Raw genomic sequence first — 16,490 nt, forward strand, 5'->3', positions numbered from 1 at the left:
TTTACAAATACTTACCACGTTTTAAAAATGTAAATGTTTTTAAAATGAAATAATCAATTTCAATAGAAAAAAGAAGAATGTACATTTAAGGCATATTTTATATCGGAAATTTCAAGGATAGAAATGAAACCAAGTATTTACCAAAGACAATTTGAAAAGATGAATCAAAAGAAGAAATTAACATTTCATTTAAAATATGAGTTACGATAAGAACACCTCATTCTCTCTTAATTTTCTTATTTCGATATTGTCAATATAATTTTACACACGGACTAAAATCTGACGCTTGAATTTGATTTTAGTGGACTTTAAATTTGTGGACTTAACTTAGTGGACGTTTAAGTAATGGACTTAACAATAGTGTGGGCTTTAGAACTGTGGGCGTAAAAATTGTGGACGAAAAATCTGTGGACGTAAAAAAAGTGGACATAAAGTCCGTGTACCATCATAACAGCATTGTTCTTGCGAAAAATGGAAAATACGTAATTTTTCCTCCCCTTGTCATTACATTATTAAATGAGCCTTGTGCAAATTTTATTAATAGCGCAAGCAAGAGCTTTTTGGTGTTTTCATAACCCTCGGTATTTGTCTATCGAATGGTCAAATAATTTGGACGTATTTCTATTAAACGGAACTAAGCGCCAAATTGAGTTCCTTTTGAGGATTTTAGAATCCCGGATAGCGCGTTCAGTCAAAGGGAACTAAGAGCCATAAAAGAGCATTGCGAGTATAGGACGGAACGAGCGTCGCGTTCCGCAACACCCGCCAATCCAAGCCCCCCTCTTCCTTCCACCACCAATGGAGCTTAGTTCCGTTTGATAGAAATACTTCGATTTGATCGGTAATCGGTTGTTGGTTGGATGAGTTGGTTTGGTGAGTTTACCTGCAATGTAGATCTCCTCCCCCGAGGTCTTCGGCGCTGACCACTTCACCGGTGGCCATCTTGACGAGCGGCGGCCCGGCCAGGAAGATGGTCCCCTGTTTTCGGACGATGACGCTCTCGTCGGCCATGGCCGGCGTGTACGCTCCACCCGCCGTGCAGCTCCCCATCACCACCGCGATCTGAAAAGACAACAAGAGAACTTTAGCCTTCAATGGAGATGTTGCATGAGTGAGGAATTTGCGATTCAACTATAGATTCTTTTGTAAAAGTTCGCGAGAAACACGATAGTGCCATTGGTTTGCCCTTGAAATCAACTTTCATTCAAGCTCAAAAAAATCTCTCAAAGTTGAGGCTAAAATGGAGGGGATATCCCACGCTATCCTGAGAGTCCAATTCTACATCAAGACAAACTCTCCATGCAAAGATAGGGAGCAAATACATTAGCAGGGTTGCCGTGTTTTCAGTTGTGGAGTCCCCAAATAAAGTGGCAGCCCTGTCAATGTCTTTGCTCCCTATCTTTGCATGGAGAATTTGTCTTGATGTAGAGGTGGACTCTCAGGATAGCGTGGAATACCTCCTCCATTTTGACCTCAATTGAAGAGCGTTTTTTGAGCTTGGGAGTTGATTTCAGAGAAAACTAGTAGGACCATTGTGTTTCTCGCGAACTTTCACATGAGAAACAATAGTCAAATCGCAAATTCCTCACACTTGCAACATGTCCATTTGCATATGTTCCAGGTTTCTTCATTTTTATTCAATGCATAGGCAGATACTCACATTTTTACCGTTTACGAAATTTTATAAATTTATTTGTTATTGTTACATTTTATTGTTTTCAATATTTTGAAAAAAACAATTCATCAAATGGACGTATTTCTCCCAAACTGAACCAGAGACAAGTGGGAACGAATGGGTTTGCTCGTTAGTTGAGGATCGTAAGAATGAATGGGAATCATAAAGCGCCAGTGACGTCAGCGGTGATAGATTCCGGATCGGGATTGATGTCCGGAGTCTTTAATTCATGAGCCCTGTCCACAACGCTCTTGTCACTTGCTCACGGCTCATGAGTGCCGCATTCAGTTGGCACATAGTTCCGTTTAATATATAGAATATAAAATCCCTCCTTTCCATTTCTCCAAAGGGAATCAAGAATCACGCTCCCTTTATCATTGTTTCTTAAGCAAATTTTAAGAGCACACCCCAATTTTCCCACTCGTCTGTTCCGTTTGGTAGAAAAACGTCCAAATCTAAGAACTAAGGTAAATTTAAATGCTAAAAGTTTGCATTTTATGACATGCTGAAAATGTCAAGAAAAATTCACGCTCGGAGGCGTAAAAAATCGTTTAAAATACCATCGTATGATGCAAATTTTTGCGGAGGATTCTTTTTTACAGGAGCATGGTATAATTTTGCCAAAATTTAAGAAAATAATAAAATGGGTACAAATTAGTAAATTTAAGCGAAAACTATACCCGCTTCACAAACGACGAGTTGTAACAGTAGGTCTGATGCAGGCAAGAGATACAGTCAAACATCTCTAACAACATTTCATACAGTCAACATTTTTTACTTTAATTGAAATTTTTGGAACTTTTTGGCTTTGTTACTCGCACTACCCGCGCTACACTCTCCCTATGCAGGTACTCCAGTAGCGTAAAGGCAAACATTTTACTATCTCTGCGGATGCAAGCCTAATCGTGTAAATATAATATTAGCGAGACGTAAGGATGGGGATACCTGTGCAATACCTCTGGCGGACATGTTGGCCTGGTTGTAGAAGATGCGCCCGAAATGCTCCTTGTCGGGGAAAATATCGGCCTGGAGGGGTAGGTTGGCACCCCCCGAATCCACGAGGTATATACATGGCAAGTGGTTTTCGGAGGCGATCTCCTGGGCTCGAAGGTGCTTCTTCACCGTCAGCGGATAGTAAGAGCCCCCTTTCACCGTTGCATCGTTTGCCACTATGACACATTCGCGCCTGAAAAATGTTTCAACTTAAGATCCCGAGAATACAACCTCATTCCAGTAAGGCCTATACCAGAGGAGTCTATCGATGGTGTAATTCGGCAATCACATAACTCGGTTTTCGACGCGCAGACTTCCTGTCATACTTTATTTTTTAATCGGAAAACTACTCGACGGCAATTCTTTGAAACTGCCGTGATTTTTCTTCTCCGTGCGAAGAAAATGCTGCAAAAACTTCAAGGAATCATGTCGATTTGTTCTCCTTTAAAAAATAAAATAGATGCGGAGATTTTCAAACACCGCAAAGGAGATATGTGATTGCGGACTTACGCCGTCGCTATGTTTGCGGGATTTCCAAAGTCTGGTGAGAAGAAATCAGAAATTATTTTATGGCAACGTCGCTGACTTAGAATGAAGCGGTGTTGAAACGGCACACGGTGGATCGCGTCAACGAGAAAGATCGGATACATGAAATTCTTTACTAAAACTGTAAATTTTGATGTCATTTCGTCACATTTAAGTACTATGAATGTTTGTAGAAGAAAATTGCACGGACAAAACAATAGAACCACTTCTAAAGGCGCAATTTTTTGTATAAACGGAGTTATAAAGTAAGTTTTCAATTTTGGACCGACATCTCCGATTGACTCAATCCACTGTGCGGCGGGTAGCTCATTCATCATGTTGATCCACCACTGCTTCACGCACAAGGATAATTTTCTACCAAACTATCGGCCGATTTCTTTTCCTATTATAATTACTTAATTTTTTAAAGAATCAGGATGAAATTTAAAATTTTAAGCAATGTAATCGATAGATTCAAACATGCAATAAATATTTTTTGGTTTTAAGTATCACTCTCGTAAGTGCCCCCGAGCGCTTCAATTAGAGGACATGTTACCAAGACGCCTTCAACTTATTGCTTATGCAACACCCATATCCCTGGAGCACGAATAGTTGTATTTATAAACAACTTTTCGGTAGGCCTGTTTGCAGTGGATTTGATTGTTTCTAAGAAGAGCTTTTGCGGTCTGTTTATGATTGTAAATCGATAATATCGATCGTCGAGCCGCACGACAAGTCGTTCATCGATTGCGCAGTTTCAAAATATCCTCTACCTTTTTTTATTTTTTAAAGGATAACAAATGGATTGCATTTTGCAAGAAGGGACCAAGAGCATTCCAATGTCGCTAAGATTGTGCCACTTCTTATACCTGGCAAACGTAAACTAATCATCTAATTAAGTTGTATCTTTACTTCCAAGAAACTAAAAATTCCAGAAGAAAATTGTCCGGGTGATTTTGATTTTTTGCATGATTTTAGTAATTTTATTGCGAAGTATATAAGTTGCACAATCCTATCAACATTGGAATGCTCTTGGTTCCTTTTTGCGAAATGCAATCCAAATGTACAGTGTTGTGTTCAATTTTTACAGTTTTGCACAATTTTTTACTAACTCTATCACATATAATTACACTGAAGCACTAACCCAGCGACTTTGCCGATGCCGGTAATAATCCCTGCTGCAGGGACCTGCTCGTTGTAGACGCCATGGGCTGCTAGCTGCGAAAGCTCGAGGAAGGGGGAGCCGGGATCTATCAAGGCGTTGACCCTGTCCCTGACCAGGAGTTTACCCCTGGACGTGTGCTTTTCTTTGGCCTTCTCACTTCCACCCGCCGTGATACCCGCGATGATCGTCTTTAGTTCCTCCACCGCTTTCTTTAACTGCACGTAGTTTTCCTGACAACACGCAAAGCAAATATTAAAAAATAAAGCATACTGCCGCGCGAAAAGAAAAACGCCGTATCGACACTCGATTATTGCCATATTTCCCTGATAAAAAGATTATTCTGAAAGAAAGTCATATATTTAAACTTCAGATAATGGCAATGTTGCATGTGTGAGGAATTTGCGATTTGACTGTTGATTCTTATGTCAAAGTTCGCGAGAAGCATGATTGTGCCACTGGTTTTCTCTGAAATCAACTTCCAAGCTCCAAAAAACTCTTTCAAGCTGCGGCCAAAATGGAGGGGATATCCCACGCTATCCTGAGAGTCCAACTCTACATCAAGACGAACTCTTCATGCAAAGCTAGGGAGCAAATACATTGACAGGGCTCCCACTTTATTTGGGGACTTTAAAACTGAAAACACGGCATCCCTGCTAATTTATTTGCTCCCTATCTTTGCATGGAGAGTCCGTCTTGACATGGAAGTGGATTTTCAGAATAGTGTGGTACCTATATCCCCTCCATTTTGGCCTCAACTTGAGAGCTTTTTTTGAGTTTGGGAGTTAATTTAAGAGAAAACCAGTGGCACCATCGTGTTTCTCGCTGACATTTACTTAAGAATCAATAGTCAAATCGCATATTCCTCACGCATGAAACATCACCATTTAGATTAAATATTTCGAACAAAATATTCTGAGATACAAGAAGAAAAATATTCACAATTTTCCAGTGGATTCGTATTTTATGAAAGGAACTTTGTCGACGCCTGAGGGTTCATGCAGCGTTTATCCTTAACAAGGCAGCATAGGATCAAAAGGGCACAAGGGCACTTTTTGACGACACTGAGGTAAAAGCATAAATTAATCATGCTTTTCAAGGTGTATCTATAGAAATAGAAATAAGTCGGTGAAATTACATTTTGGGAGTCTAGGGGGAAATGATCCCCCAAAATGATGAAAATTTTAAAAAATGAACTGAATTTGAAAAAAAAGGATTTACTCAAAAACGTACAATAAGAATTGTATATTTTGCAGCCTTGCTCGTTAGTTGTGTTCCCCGAAAAGTTTTTAACATCGCGCGATTAAAATGACAGAAACAAAAAAGACGAGTCTGTATGGGATTTAAAATGGCGATAAAAATTTAGAATCTGAAAAAACAAAAGCCGGTTGTGAAGTTAGGTATAAATAGAAGGAACTCGTTCATGCCATGCTACTCAAGACTATGCCCCTAGACGTGTAGGTATACTAGCTTGTTCGTGGAGTATGTAAGTACCTATCAAAATAATGAAATAAAATTTGCATGCTCAGCATTCGGAAGGTATAGTATTATTATCTGATTTGCAGGATCAACTTTTGAAAATATTAGGATCTTTGGTAACTTTCCACTTCTCCTATATTGAGTCATACAGCAATCATTTGAATAATTTCGTTTCACAGCATGAGAGTGGCAGAACGGCAGTTTATTTTGAATAATCTTATTATGCTTGAATGTATGCGGACAATTGATGTATCGACATTTTTATGCACTTAAAGCGGTTGGCGCCCTGTGCACTCAATATTGATTACGGTATCCGCCTCAAGAGAATTAATATCTTTTTAACCACATATCAGTTACTGTAACGTAACCGAAAGTGACCAGGAGTCTCAATCGAAAATACTGATGAAAAATATTTCAACAATCAGTCGATTCATAACTTTTGGATTATATGGCATCTTGTTGAAGAATCCCAAAAGTTACATCACGTTGTAGTGCGTCAGGTTTCCAATTAAGATTAGGTTTTTATTTGATCGAGAGATACCCGGCACGTCCCAAGTACATATCGCAAATTGAAACACAAAAGAATATTCAAGTCACTCTGCCTGCGTAGCGTACTTTTAAAGGTTCTCTATAAGCACTGCTCGCTCGAATTTTGTATCAAACTGCCTGATATATTTTAAGGATTTTTAAACGAATATAGGTATCTCGAAATATAGAAATCACCGCATTGAATCGATCGACTTATCGAATCTTTCTCAAAGATGCTACCAAACTGTTTCAGAAGATACTGGAAACTTTTTTCAAAAACTAATTCGACCCCGAAAGAGTCAAGCTTCATTTTTTTCGCCCTGATAGTTTAGACTCATGGGTATTGCGTGATGTTGAGCTTGGGTTCGATTCCCGGTACCGGAACAATCTTTCTTCTGGCTGACTACCGAGTTGGCCAGAAAAAAGAGTGTTCCGGTACCGGGAATCGAACCCGAGCCTCCTGGGTGAAAGCCAGGTATCCTAGCCACTAGACCATACCGGATTAATGGTGTCCGGGCACACTGCAACATTGATGATGAAAATACTTCGGCGCTGTTTGTAGAATATCTTCAAGAATATTTTTAGCTTTAATCTGAAAAAATGAGCTTGCCAAGTTGCGGAGTTGCCACATCCCAACTTTAATGCCTATGAAATTTATTCCTAAACTTCGTAAGTTTTGCGGCGTTGCAGACTCTCTCGCATGGACACTTTATTTTTTCAGCAAGAAACTATTCTTGCATTTAGAAACACTCTCTAACCAAAACCTATTCGCCGTAAACCAAGGTTTTTTTGATTCGGTTCAGTCATGCTGGATAGTTAAAGCTAGAATCGCAATAATATTCTAACTTCTTGCCATAATGTCGCGATGTTTGCAATTTTTGGGGTAACTTGTCGACGGTGAAACTGCCAGAATGCGTATTTTGGTTTGCGTTGTTTCGAAATCTTTGCCACTATTTTATTTTTTAATGGTGACAGAACCTACATCACGCCTTGAAGTTTTCATGAAATATTCTATAAGGAGAAGAAAATTCATCGAAATGATCAAAAAATGAAGTTCAGTAGTTTTCTATGCAGAAAATAAAGTATAACAGGAAGCTTGCAAACAGGAAGTATACATCTCCGCAGTTCCACCATTGATATGGACAATTTTCCAAGATTTTTGGCAATTTCATAGCAAGGCTCTGGGGTTCCTTAAATTAAGGAGGTAAACAATCTGCGTCACAGCTAGAAATAGCAAATTATAGCTCTTTTATTCCAATATGTTTCAATAAAATTAATGAATGAATAAATAAATAATAATATCTCGATAATAAACCGCGATAATTTCGCCCTTTCTAATACGTAATCCTTACATATCTAGCAAAAAATTCCAGTAATTTGATTATATTTTCGCCACTTATGGCAATCTCTGCTACTTGATACTATGAGTTTCGCGAATTTCATTGCTTATAAGATTGAAAAACACTCTTCGATTGGTAAGTACAAAAACGAGGTTAAACATTTAATGAGGCTTCAGTATCCATGCGAATACGAATGACCATAGAAAATAAAACAAACCAATAAAATCAGAAAATATATACTGATGTATCGTTCTCTTTTTTTTTTTTTTTTTTTTTTTCCAACATAGAAATAATTTAACGATATTTTCGGAATAAAAGACGATCTCTGCTACTTGGTATCATGCATTTTGCGATTTAATTGTTTCAAAGATAGAAAAACACTATTCGCTAGCTGAGTAGAAACACAAGTTAAACATTTCGTGAGGATTGAGTATCCTGTCAATACGAATAACTATAGAAAATAAAACAAAACAAAAAATCAAAAATTATACTGACGCGTCGTTCTCAATTTTACCAGGAAACTAAACAAATTGTAGGTAACTGAGAATGAATTGAATCGAACAGAATGGAAACAGCATGCATGTTGAGGTGAGCACTACACATTGAGAAATTATCGTCAAATCGTCATTGCTCTTCTTTCGCCTATCTTCTAGGCTAAATAAGGAGTGCTCCATGCTGAATGAGTGCGATCAACTTATCGTTGGATTTATTTACCTATCATAATTACCTTGTATTCTTGTGAGTTCGTGTCTATTTTTGACTTGATCGCAGGCCATTGAGAAGAATAAAGACGTTTAAAACAAAGAACACAGGATTTTGACTTTTGCATTTTCAGATCAAATTAAATACTCATTTAAAAACAACTGATTGAAATCACAGGCATAGCACTAATTTGAATCAGGCGTTGACACCAAACTGAACGGATGTTTGGAACGGTGGATCCTACTAAATGTTCTGATAAGTCGCCGAGCTTGTGCGTCAAGTGGTGAGGAAAAAGATTGTAGTTTCCTACTATCAAAGGGATAATAGTAATAGGTACTCGCGATAATGGCAACAACCTGTCGGAGGAGCCGTACAAAGTAATGATAAGATATTTTGAGGTGAGAAAGGTTAGAATGATCGGTACTTAAATGTAAACCTTTAAATACATGTTCACTTCGGGACGTTTAACAATGCTCACTCTCACATAGTACGCGTTTTTATCAAAGGAATGTATCCGCAGAAAGTGATATGAATTTATTTTATTCCAGATGACGTCATTTTACAGTTCCGTGAATCGCACAATCGCTACAATTATCGCAAAATCAAATTACGCTGTATCTTTATCAATATTCAGGAGTAATTCAGGATTCATTTTTAATTTAACATGAGAATTTTCTAAAAAAAAAAAAAAAAAAATTGGATGGAAAAATATGCTCATTAAAATTTTGCCGAGCAATAAAATTAGTTAATCAATGATCGCATCAGGGATTAACGACGTGCTACATTCTACTTTACCAAAAAAAAAAAAATGCTATGACAGAAATGAAAGCCAAAAAATTCTCTCAAAAAATAATAAATAATCATAAAAAACAAGAAGAAGAAAAATCATTTTTGGATCGTTCGAACGTTACAAAACATTCCCCCAAAAATTAGGGAATTTGAAGGATATTCCCAAATATTTTTTCTTCAAATTCTTAGAGAATGTATTATCCGTCTATCTTACGTATCCGTAAATTCAAAAGAAAAATATGCCCGTAACTCTTCTGAGAAATAAATATTTCATGTAGGGAGGGGGGGTGGATTTCTGTGACATTTAAGAACTCATAGTGCGTTTTTCTCTGTCACGGTAGTATTCAACCCCTGCGGGGCCCAGCGACCAGCTCTCCCTCTTTTGAGATCGCGGGAGATCTTTAGAGCCCCTCTGCGGAGTATCGTTCTGCATTTTCCAGATCTCATTTTATGAGTGTGGCTTCCTGCAAAAATTTCCTTGTTCCGCACATGATCGCAAATCGATTTTCGCTGCATGATTAAAAGATGCACCCAAACATGAAACCGTTGTTATGTAATTCCTCCTATTCCATTATTCATTATTTATTTCCTCTTCGCCAATATTTAGAATGCAACTACGGGATTAGTACCGTAAATCCATCCACCCGAAACTCGTTTTTAGCTTAAGAGGTTGTTAGAAGTTCGACCTTCTTATATTGATCGTGCGACCGTGGCCGTTGTGACGAATCTCGGTGCATCGTTCCTGTCGGGTTGGACGTTGGACGTCGCTGTCCCTTCGTCGCTAAATCAGTTTCAGACGCCCCGTCCGTCGCGTGCTCCAACGTCTGTCCCTTCGGATCTATTTCGCTCGCTCTGTTTTGTGTTGTGTCCCTTTGCGTCGCTCATCAAAAGTGTCAATTTTGACCCACAAGTGGTTTTTTATTTATAATGTTGATTCGCGCCTTTGTTTCGATTGAAAGCTGACCGACTGCAACGCTGTCATCATGGATACGAGACTGTAAATAATTCTTCTATCGTTGTTACTTTCATGTATTTTCAACGGAGGGTTTCGGAGAAGAACCCAAACGGCACGTTGTAATGAAAATATTAAAATAATTTTTAAAAGAACGATTAAATTGCAATTTGTCACCCTCCGGCCGAAGTACCGCAAGCACAGTGCGACGTTTGAAAATTTCCGCCTCTATTTTATTTTTTTACGAAGAAATGGTTGGTTGAATCAGTTTGAAAATTTCACTGAATTTTATCGACAACACAAAGATAATTCAGTGAAATGTTCGGACAAATTTGTTGAACAATTTCTCTGTAAAAAAATTAAATGGTGGCGGAAATCTTTAAACGTCGCACGGCGCTTGTGACACTTCGACCGAAAGTAGACGAATTGAGGAGATTTCCGATATGAGAGCTAATGCCGAAAAATTGCGTTTGAGAAAAATTCAATTGAAGTTTTCATAATTACTTGCTGGCCACTGCATCGACTTACCGCCGACTGCCGACTTACATCGAAGCTTGGACTGTTCTTTCCGCTATGCTGCCATGGTAAGGAAGAACGCCGTATGAGCCTTCAGACGCTGCCAAGTTTCCTTCAATAAAAACCGAATTTTCTAGGAACATTGTGAATATTTTTTTCCAACATTTTCAGACTATTTTGTACGCAATTTAATCCCTGGTAAAAATTGGCGATAAGAGCTGCGTTTCAAAATACCATAGGAATTCCTATAGCCGGCTGAAGAAGGCTACAGAAAATCATACGGCCGCCGGCCGGGCTATACGAAGCGATAAAAAATTATGCAGCCGGGCCATAGTTCCTATCGCCGGGCTTTACACTTTATCGCCTGGCTGTTGCTTTTTCGCCATCGATTATAAAAGGCTAAAAGAAATTGTGTAGAAATTCGTGTGCTTTGGATATCATTAAGTTTGATACGGAACCACCTTAATATTTACAAAACACACATTATATTTTCCTTTAATACATAGTTTTTTTTCATCAATTAAAATGAGAATAATCCATACAAGATGTGCAAACATTTCAAAATCATGAGTTGAACAACGCTGACTCCGCCAGATTAAATATTAGAGCACACAAAGCGGAGCGGCGACGCACTGGCGCCTACAAACCTAACAGGGATACTTCACGCATTGCGCAACGCGTGTAGTATCCCTGTTAGATTTGTAGGCGCCAATGCGTGTTTTGCGCTGGCTGCCCGCCTGCCACGGCGCTTGAAGCAACTATTTCACACCAGAGGTATTGCACAGTATCATACGAAACTGAAGGCGCTCTAATATATTAATAATGGCAGGCATTCATCAAAAGTACGGAGCTTTCCTCGCAAAATAAATCAAGATACTACGTTCCAAAAAGAGAGCAGTATTCCAAAAACTCAATAAGTCCTAGCATCCGTAATTAGTAACGTTTAGCATAAACTTTATCGCCTGGCTGTTGCTTAATCGCCATCGGCTATAAAAGGCTATAAGAACTTGTGCAGCCGGTTATAGAAGCTATTGGAAATCTTACAGCCGGCTGTAGGTCTTTGGTATTTTGGAACACAGATTCTAATGCCAATTTTTACCAGGGATCTAAAATATCTGAAGATTTCAAAGAAAAATGTGCGTAAATGTCGTCAAAAATTCATGTTTCATCAAGGGAAATTTGGCAACTCTCGAATGTTCATACGGCGTTCTTCCTTAGCACGGCAGTGTAAGTCACCGTTCACCTTCACTAGTCAGTGAGTGATAGTGACAACCTCCAATGCACTTTTCCCAAACGCGATTATTCAATGAGGGCTCTTTTTTCGTAGAGCTCTTTGATTTTTTTTTAGAATGAAACTGCAATATTTTTACACCATTTGGTCAATAAATGCCGATTACAAACAATGAACAAAATGAGTTTCATGAGTAAGTTGAAAGGTAGACAATTGTCAACGCAGACCAAATTGCAACTTATTGGAATTTCATTGTAATAAACTTCAATAAGAGGGGCTTCTTCAATTCGCGTACAGAGAACATACACAGCATTCCGGTACAACAGCAATAATTTTACCACGTATTTTTATATGACCTGTGCTACATATGGTTGTATGCGATCGTTGTAATTGCAGAAATCCACATTTGAACGAAATTAAGATTAAAAAAATTGAAAATTAAGAATGATCCAGCCAAATACTATGCATTTTAATATTTCCATCAAACACCTACGCTATTTTATTGAAATTATACCGCTAAAAATGCTAGCACTAAGCGGTTTTGTGGGAAAAGGGTGTATCCGCTAAAATTTTAAAAAAATTATTTCTTGGTAAATTTTAATGACCCTCTATGTAGAATATTGATTAATTTTCTGGAACAGAGATTTAAATTCTCCAGAAAACCAACTTTTTTGTTTTCTCGAAACTTGCCTTTAGGCGGTTGCGCCTTTCTTCAAATAACCTGTTCAATCCGTTTTTTACCAAAAACAACTTGGCAACGTCCACATGTCCATTCGGTGGTTTTTTTTCTTTGAGCGAGCACGATGGAATATCTTCGTAAATAAACGGAAGAATGTGAAATGTATGTCAGTGCCTGAACGCAACTATTCAAACTCAATGGATGTGCGTGTTGCATACGGAAGTAATTGAAGGCGTTTTGAATTCTTTCGTGCCCTCAGCGACCGTATTTTCACGCAATCGCGAAACGATGTTTCGATGAGGTCCGGGAGCGAGAGGAAAATGGATATCGCGTATTTTACTACGATTATTGACGACAAGCAACTCGATGACTGCATTTCAAAACTCTGCATCTCAACAGCAACGTTGCAAAATTTCCATAAATACATTAATTTTTATATAATCATCTGATGGGTTGAATGTTCACATAATAACCATAGAATGAAAATAGGGGATATGTTTTCTGCCCACTACACGATCCAACCCCCAGAGAACTATTCGCACCCTCAAAGAACCGTTTCGAGGGTCATATTCCAAAAATTAAAGGAGAGTGGGTTCATGTAGAAGCTAGCTGCCAGGTGGCAGTAGCCGGAAAAATCATAAAACATATTTTTTGTAGATCAGATCAAACTTTTACAAAAAAATGAAAATTTAACTGGGCAATTTACTTTTTTACAAGAAAACGTTTGTTCGGATTCCTTTGGAAGTTTTAGGGAATTTGCTTCGTACTAGACAGAATATTCACTGATATTTGAACAAAAACCCGCACAACCGTTTTCAAGTAAAAAATTAAATTCGTCAATTAATGGCGATAGCAATTGTGGCTTGGTTCTATTCTTCTTAAAGCGGTTCAATTAAGAGGTATAACTTAGATAAGCTGCTTCAGAGGGAAACCATCGCCCTAAGTTTTTATGAAGCAGGGAAAGATGGATTTTGTAATTTCGGTGAATTGGCTATAAAAATCCAAGCGCTCACTGACGATTTGGCGGCTTTGGGCAGCGGTCTTCCTGCCCGGAGGTGCCAGCAAGCGCGGGTGGCTCTAACGAGGATATTCTAATAACTCAATCCAGCCGATTCCCGCATCTCCCAGCTCCCCTCTCTTCTGAGCTCCCCAGGGATCGAGCACGCTGAGTCAGAGGTTAAATGCCGAGAGTAAGAATCACCAATGTCTTGTTGGAATTAAATTATTTTTAGCCCAATTTTTGAAAACTGAATGATCACTCAAAATGCCCATTTTTTGCAAACCTAACGAGTTTCATTATTTTAATCGCTACACGTATCCAGTTAATCTAAATTGGATTGACGGGATTTCGAATTAAACGAAATTTTAAAAAAAAATTGACTACTAACGTTATTTCCGGCAGCACAGCATAATGGACGTACTGCCAGGTGATGCGCAAAAATTCAAATGCATGAAGTTCGATGCAGTGGCGTGGCGTGCTTTGCGATATATCGATTGATCGGCGATTTAAACCTATGGAAAAGTATCAATAAACAGGGTGTTCGCAGCGAACACCTTAATAATCGATTCTTTACCGTAGCTTCAAATGGGGAAATATCGATAGATCGCAAATCACGCCACGCCACTGCTTCGATGAGCTTCTGAGCGGGAATATGAATGGACTACACGGAAAAAACAACTTAGCAATGAGCCCTAACACTTTAGGTAACATAGCGCCAACTACAGACGGTATAGGGCTGCTTGTGAGCCCTTTGCTGGACTGGACGCTAAAGCTGTAGGGCTCAGCACTGCTGCCTCTAGTTGGCGCTATGTTACCTAAAGTGTTAGGGCTCATTGTTAAGTTGTTTTTTCCGTGTTGTCCATTCATATTTCCGCTTAGAACCTCATACGACTTTATGCATTTGAATTTTTGCGCACCGCATGCACCTTGCAATACGGCTATTATACTGCTAGCAGCTCGGCGCTAAAATGTGTTTTCCGTGTACTAGACAAGGTACGAATTTCAGAATTTTGATATAGGTGTCCTCTTTAGAGTCTTGCTTAAAAACTCGCTCATGAAATTATCCACTTATCGATCTAATTTTATTTCATTGCAATTTCTTTGGTTAGGTTTTGATCAGTTTTGTTGATGTTATTAATGTTTTTGGATGACAGACATCGCAGGATTTCTTATACTTATCCCTCAATATCGTTCGTTTGAGTGCACTCTTTCGTGCCACCATGGCCAGCCCAGGTCGGCTGCTATCCAGCTGATAATCGAAATGTCTTAACTCTGGGAAAGGGACTCTACTTGAAACAGCGTCTTTATGTGCAGAAATGAATGGAAAATTTCCGTCACGGAGGGAGGCCTTAAAGTGCGTCCAAATAGAGTCAAAATTTCCAAAATTCTCCGCACCCCCTTTAGACAGCGGGGTATCTATTATTCCATACCCTCCAGACACCTTGATGGTGGGATGGTCAGGCTCTCCTCAGCAAAATAACGTTACTACACCTATAACTTTGAGAGGAAAGGGGTGAGAAAATAGTTAAGGTGCGTCACGTATCACTTGAAGACCCCCTTTTAGGAGCCACTATATACAGGATGATTCAAAAGTCCTGCACCACCAACACCAGACATCAATATTGTAACTTTTGAAAAAATTGAGCTAGAGACATGACATTTTTCGAGTGCTCCTAGATCATTTGAATTGACTTTTCGGCCAACCCAAAAATTTTAGTGGGTTCACTCTGAAAGGGACAAGAATTAACCCTCTGAGTAATAGGGGTGGTGTAGGACTTATAAATCACCATGTATAAGAGATTGCGATGCGAACGAGTGCTGTAACGACTAGACAAAAGGAGGAAGCGACGATACAGCGACGATTAAATTGAATCACTTCTTTTCAAAAGGGACTTAGTCCTTTTGAGTATGAGCCTTGAAGCGCATACAAATACCAGCAAATCAGGGCTTGTTCTGAATTGGACTTATGCTCTTTTTCAAAAACAAGCGATTCAATGGAGAGATGCACGCGATGTGTAGATTGGGCAGCGGAGGAAGATCGCCATCAATTGACTATTGCTCCTGCACAGCAGTTAAAATGTCATGCTGCCCCGTTGAGTGGGCTTAATTGCACGAATTTTGTCCCCCTTGACCCCCCGCCCCCTCGCAAGCACCGGGCCACAAGCTTTTGAAACGGGCCGCCCAGCCTTACGTAAGTACGCGGCATCCGTTACATTATTAACGGGACGTTCAAAGATTACGTAACTTTTGATCTACAGTTTTGACACCCGTCCACACGTGCACCTGCGCAGCGAAAAAAAATGGTTTGAATGGAACAAGGTTTCAGCCCAGCGGGCCGCTTATTGAAACTGATGGACATAGCTATAGACAAAGACGACAAAAGAGATTTGAAGGGATCCTATTGATGGAAGCGGGTGGTGGCAATGGACATAGGAGGTAGGTAAGCACGGCAACCCACTAAAGATCCGACAGTTAGTCCATCATTTACTACCTTTGTCTGTGAGAACCACCCATTTCAACCAATAGTATCGCTCCATACTCCTTATGTCTTCTTTGTCTATCACTTTGTCTATCAATTCCAATAATCAGCCCGCAGAGGGTTGATTATTTAAATTGATAGGCAAAGCAATATACGAAGAAGATAAGGGGGAAATGGAGGGATCATACTGGTGGAAGCGAATGGTTGTAATGGACAAAGGAGATAAGTAACAGACTAACTGGGTTACATTTTGCAATAAGGAACAAGTACCTCTGGCTGATCCATAAAAGGACGAATCTGCATAGGGAAATCAATGGCACATATATGTTGTTTTCAAAATGAGCTAGATATAATGGTTCCTTATTGCAAAAGGTAATCCAACTAACGTCAACTCACAAGGAACTCGTAAGGATCGATCCATTTTTCCTTTGTCTTATTTG

At 39.2% G+C, this 16,490-nt stretch overlaps 2 protein-coding genes and 1 non-coding gene across 3 annotated transcripts in view; 1 reads left to right on the forward strand and 2 right to left on the reverse strand.

Annotated features, from left to right (window-relative positions):
• Positions 1–8,658, reverse strand: part of Mccc2 (methylcrotonyl-CoA carboxylase subunit 2) — a 20,447-nt gene extending 11,789 nt beyond the window's left edge. The window contains exons 1-4 of the mRNA XM_019052066.2: positions 8,430–8,658; positions 4,338–4,588; positions 2,621–2,861; positions 884–1,062 (exon numbers count right to left, since the gene is read on the reverse strand). Of these exons, the coding sequence (XP_018907611.2) occupies positions 884–1,062; positions 2,621–2,861; positions 4,338–4,588; positions 8,430–8,531 (773 nt within the window). The 5' untranslated portion in view covers positions 8,532–8,658. The remainder of the gene's footprint in view (positions 1–883; positions 1,063–2,620; positions 2,862–4,337; positions 4,589–8,429) is intronic.
• Positions 6,793–6,864, reverse strand: TRNAE-UUC (transfer RNA glutamic acid (anticodon UUC)). The gene has a single exon. It is a non-coding gene; the product is annotated as a tRNA-Glu (tRNA).
• Positions 8,659–9,916: 1,258 nt separating the features above from the next.
• Positions 9,917–16,490, forward strand: part of LOC109037532 (acyl-CoA Delta-9 desaturase) — a 32,656-nt gene continuing 26,082 nt past the window's right edge. The window contains exon 1 of the mRNA XM_019052259.2: positions 9,917–10,190. Coding sequence (XP_018907804.2) covers positions 10,177–10,190 — 14 coding nt within the window. The 5' untranslated portion in view covers positions 9,917–10,176. The remainder of the gene's footprint in view (positions 10,191–16,490) is intronic.

This window comes from Bemisia tabaci, chromosome 7, assembly GCF_918797505.1.
Source record: "Bemisia tabaci chromosome 7, PGI_BMITA_v3".
NCBI lineage: Eukaryota > Metazoa > Arthropoda > Insecta > Hemiptera > Aleyrodidae > Bemisia > Bemisia tabaci.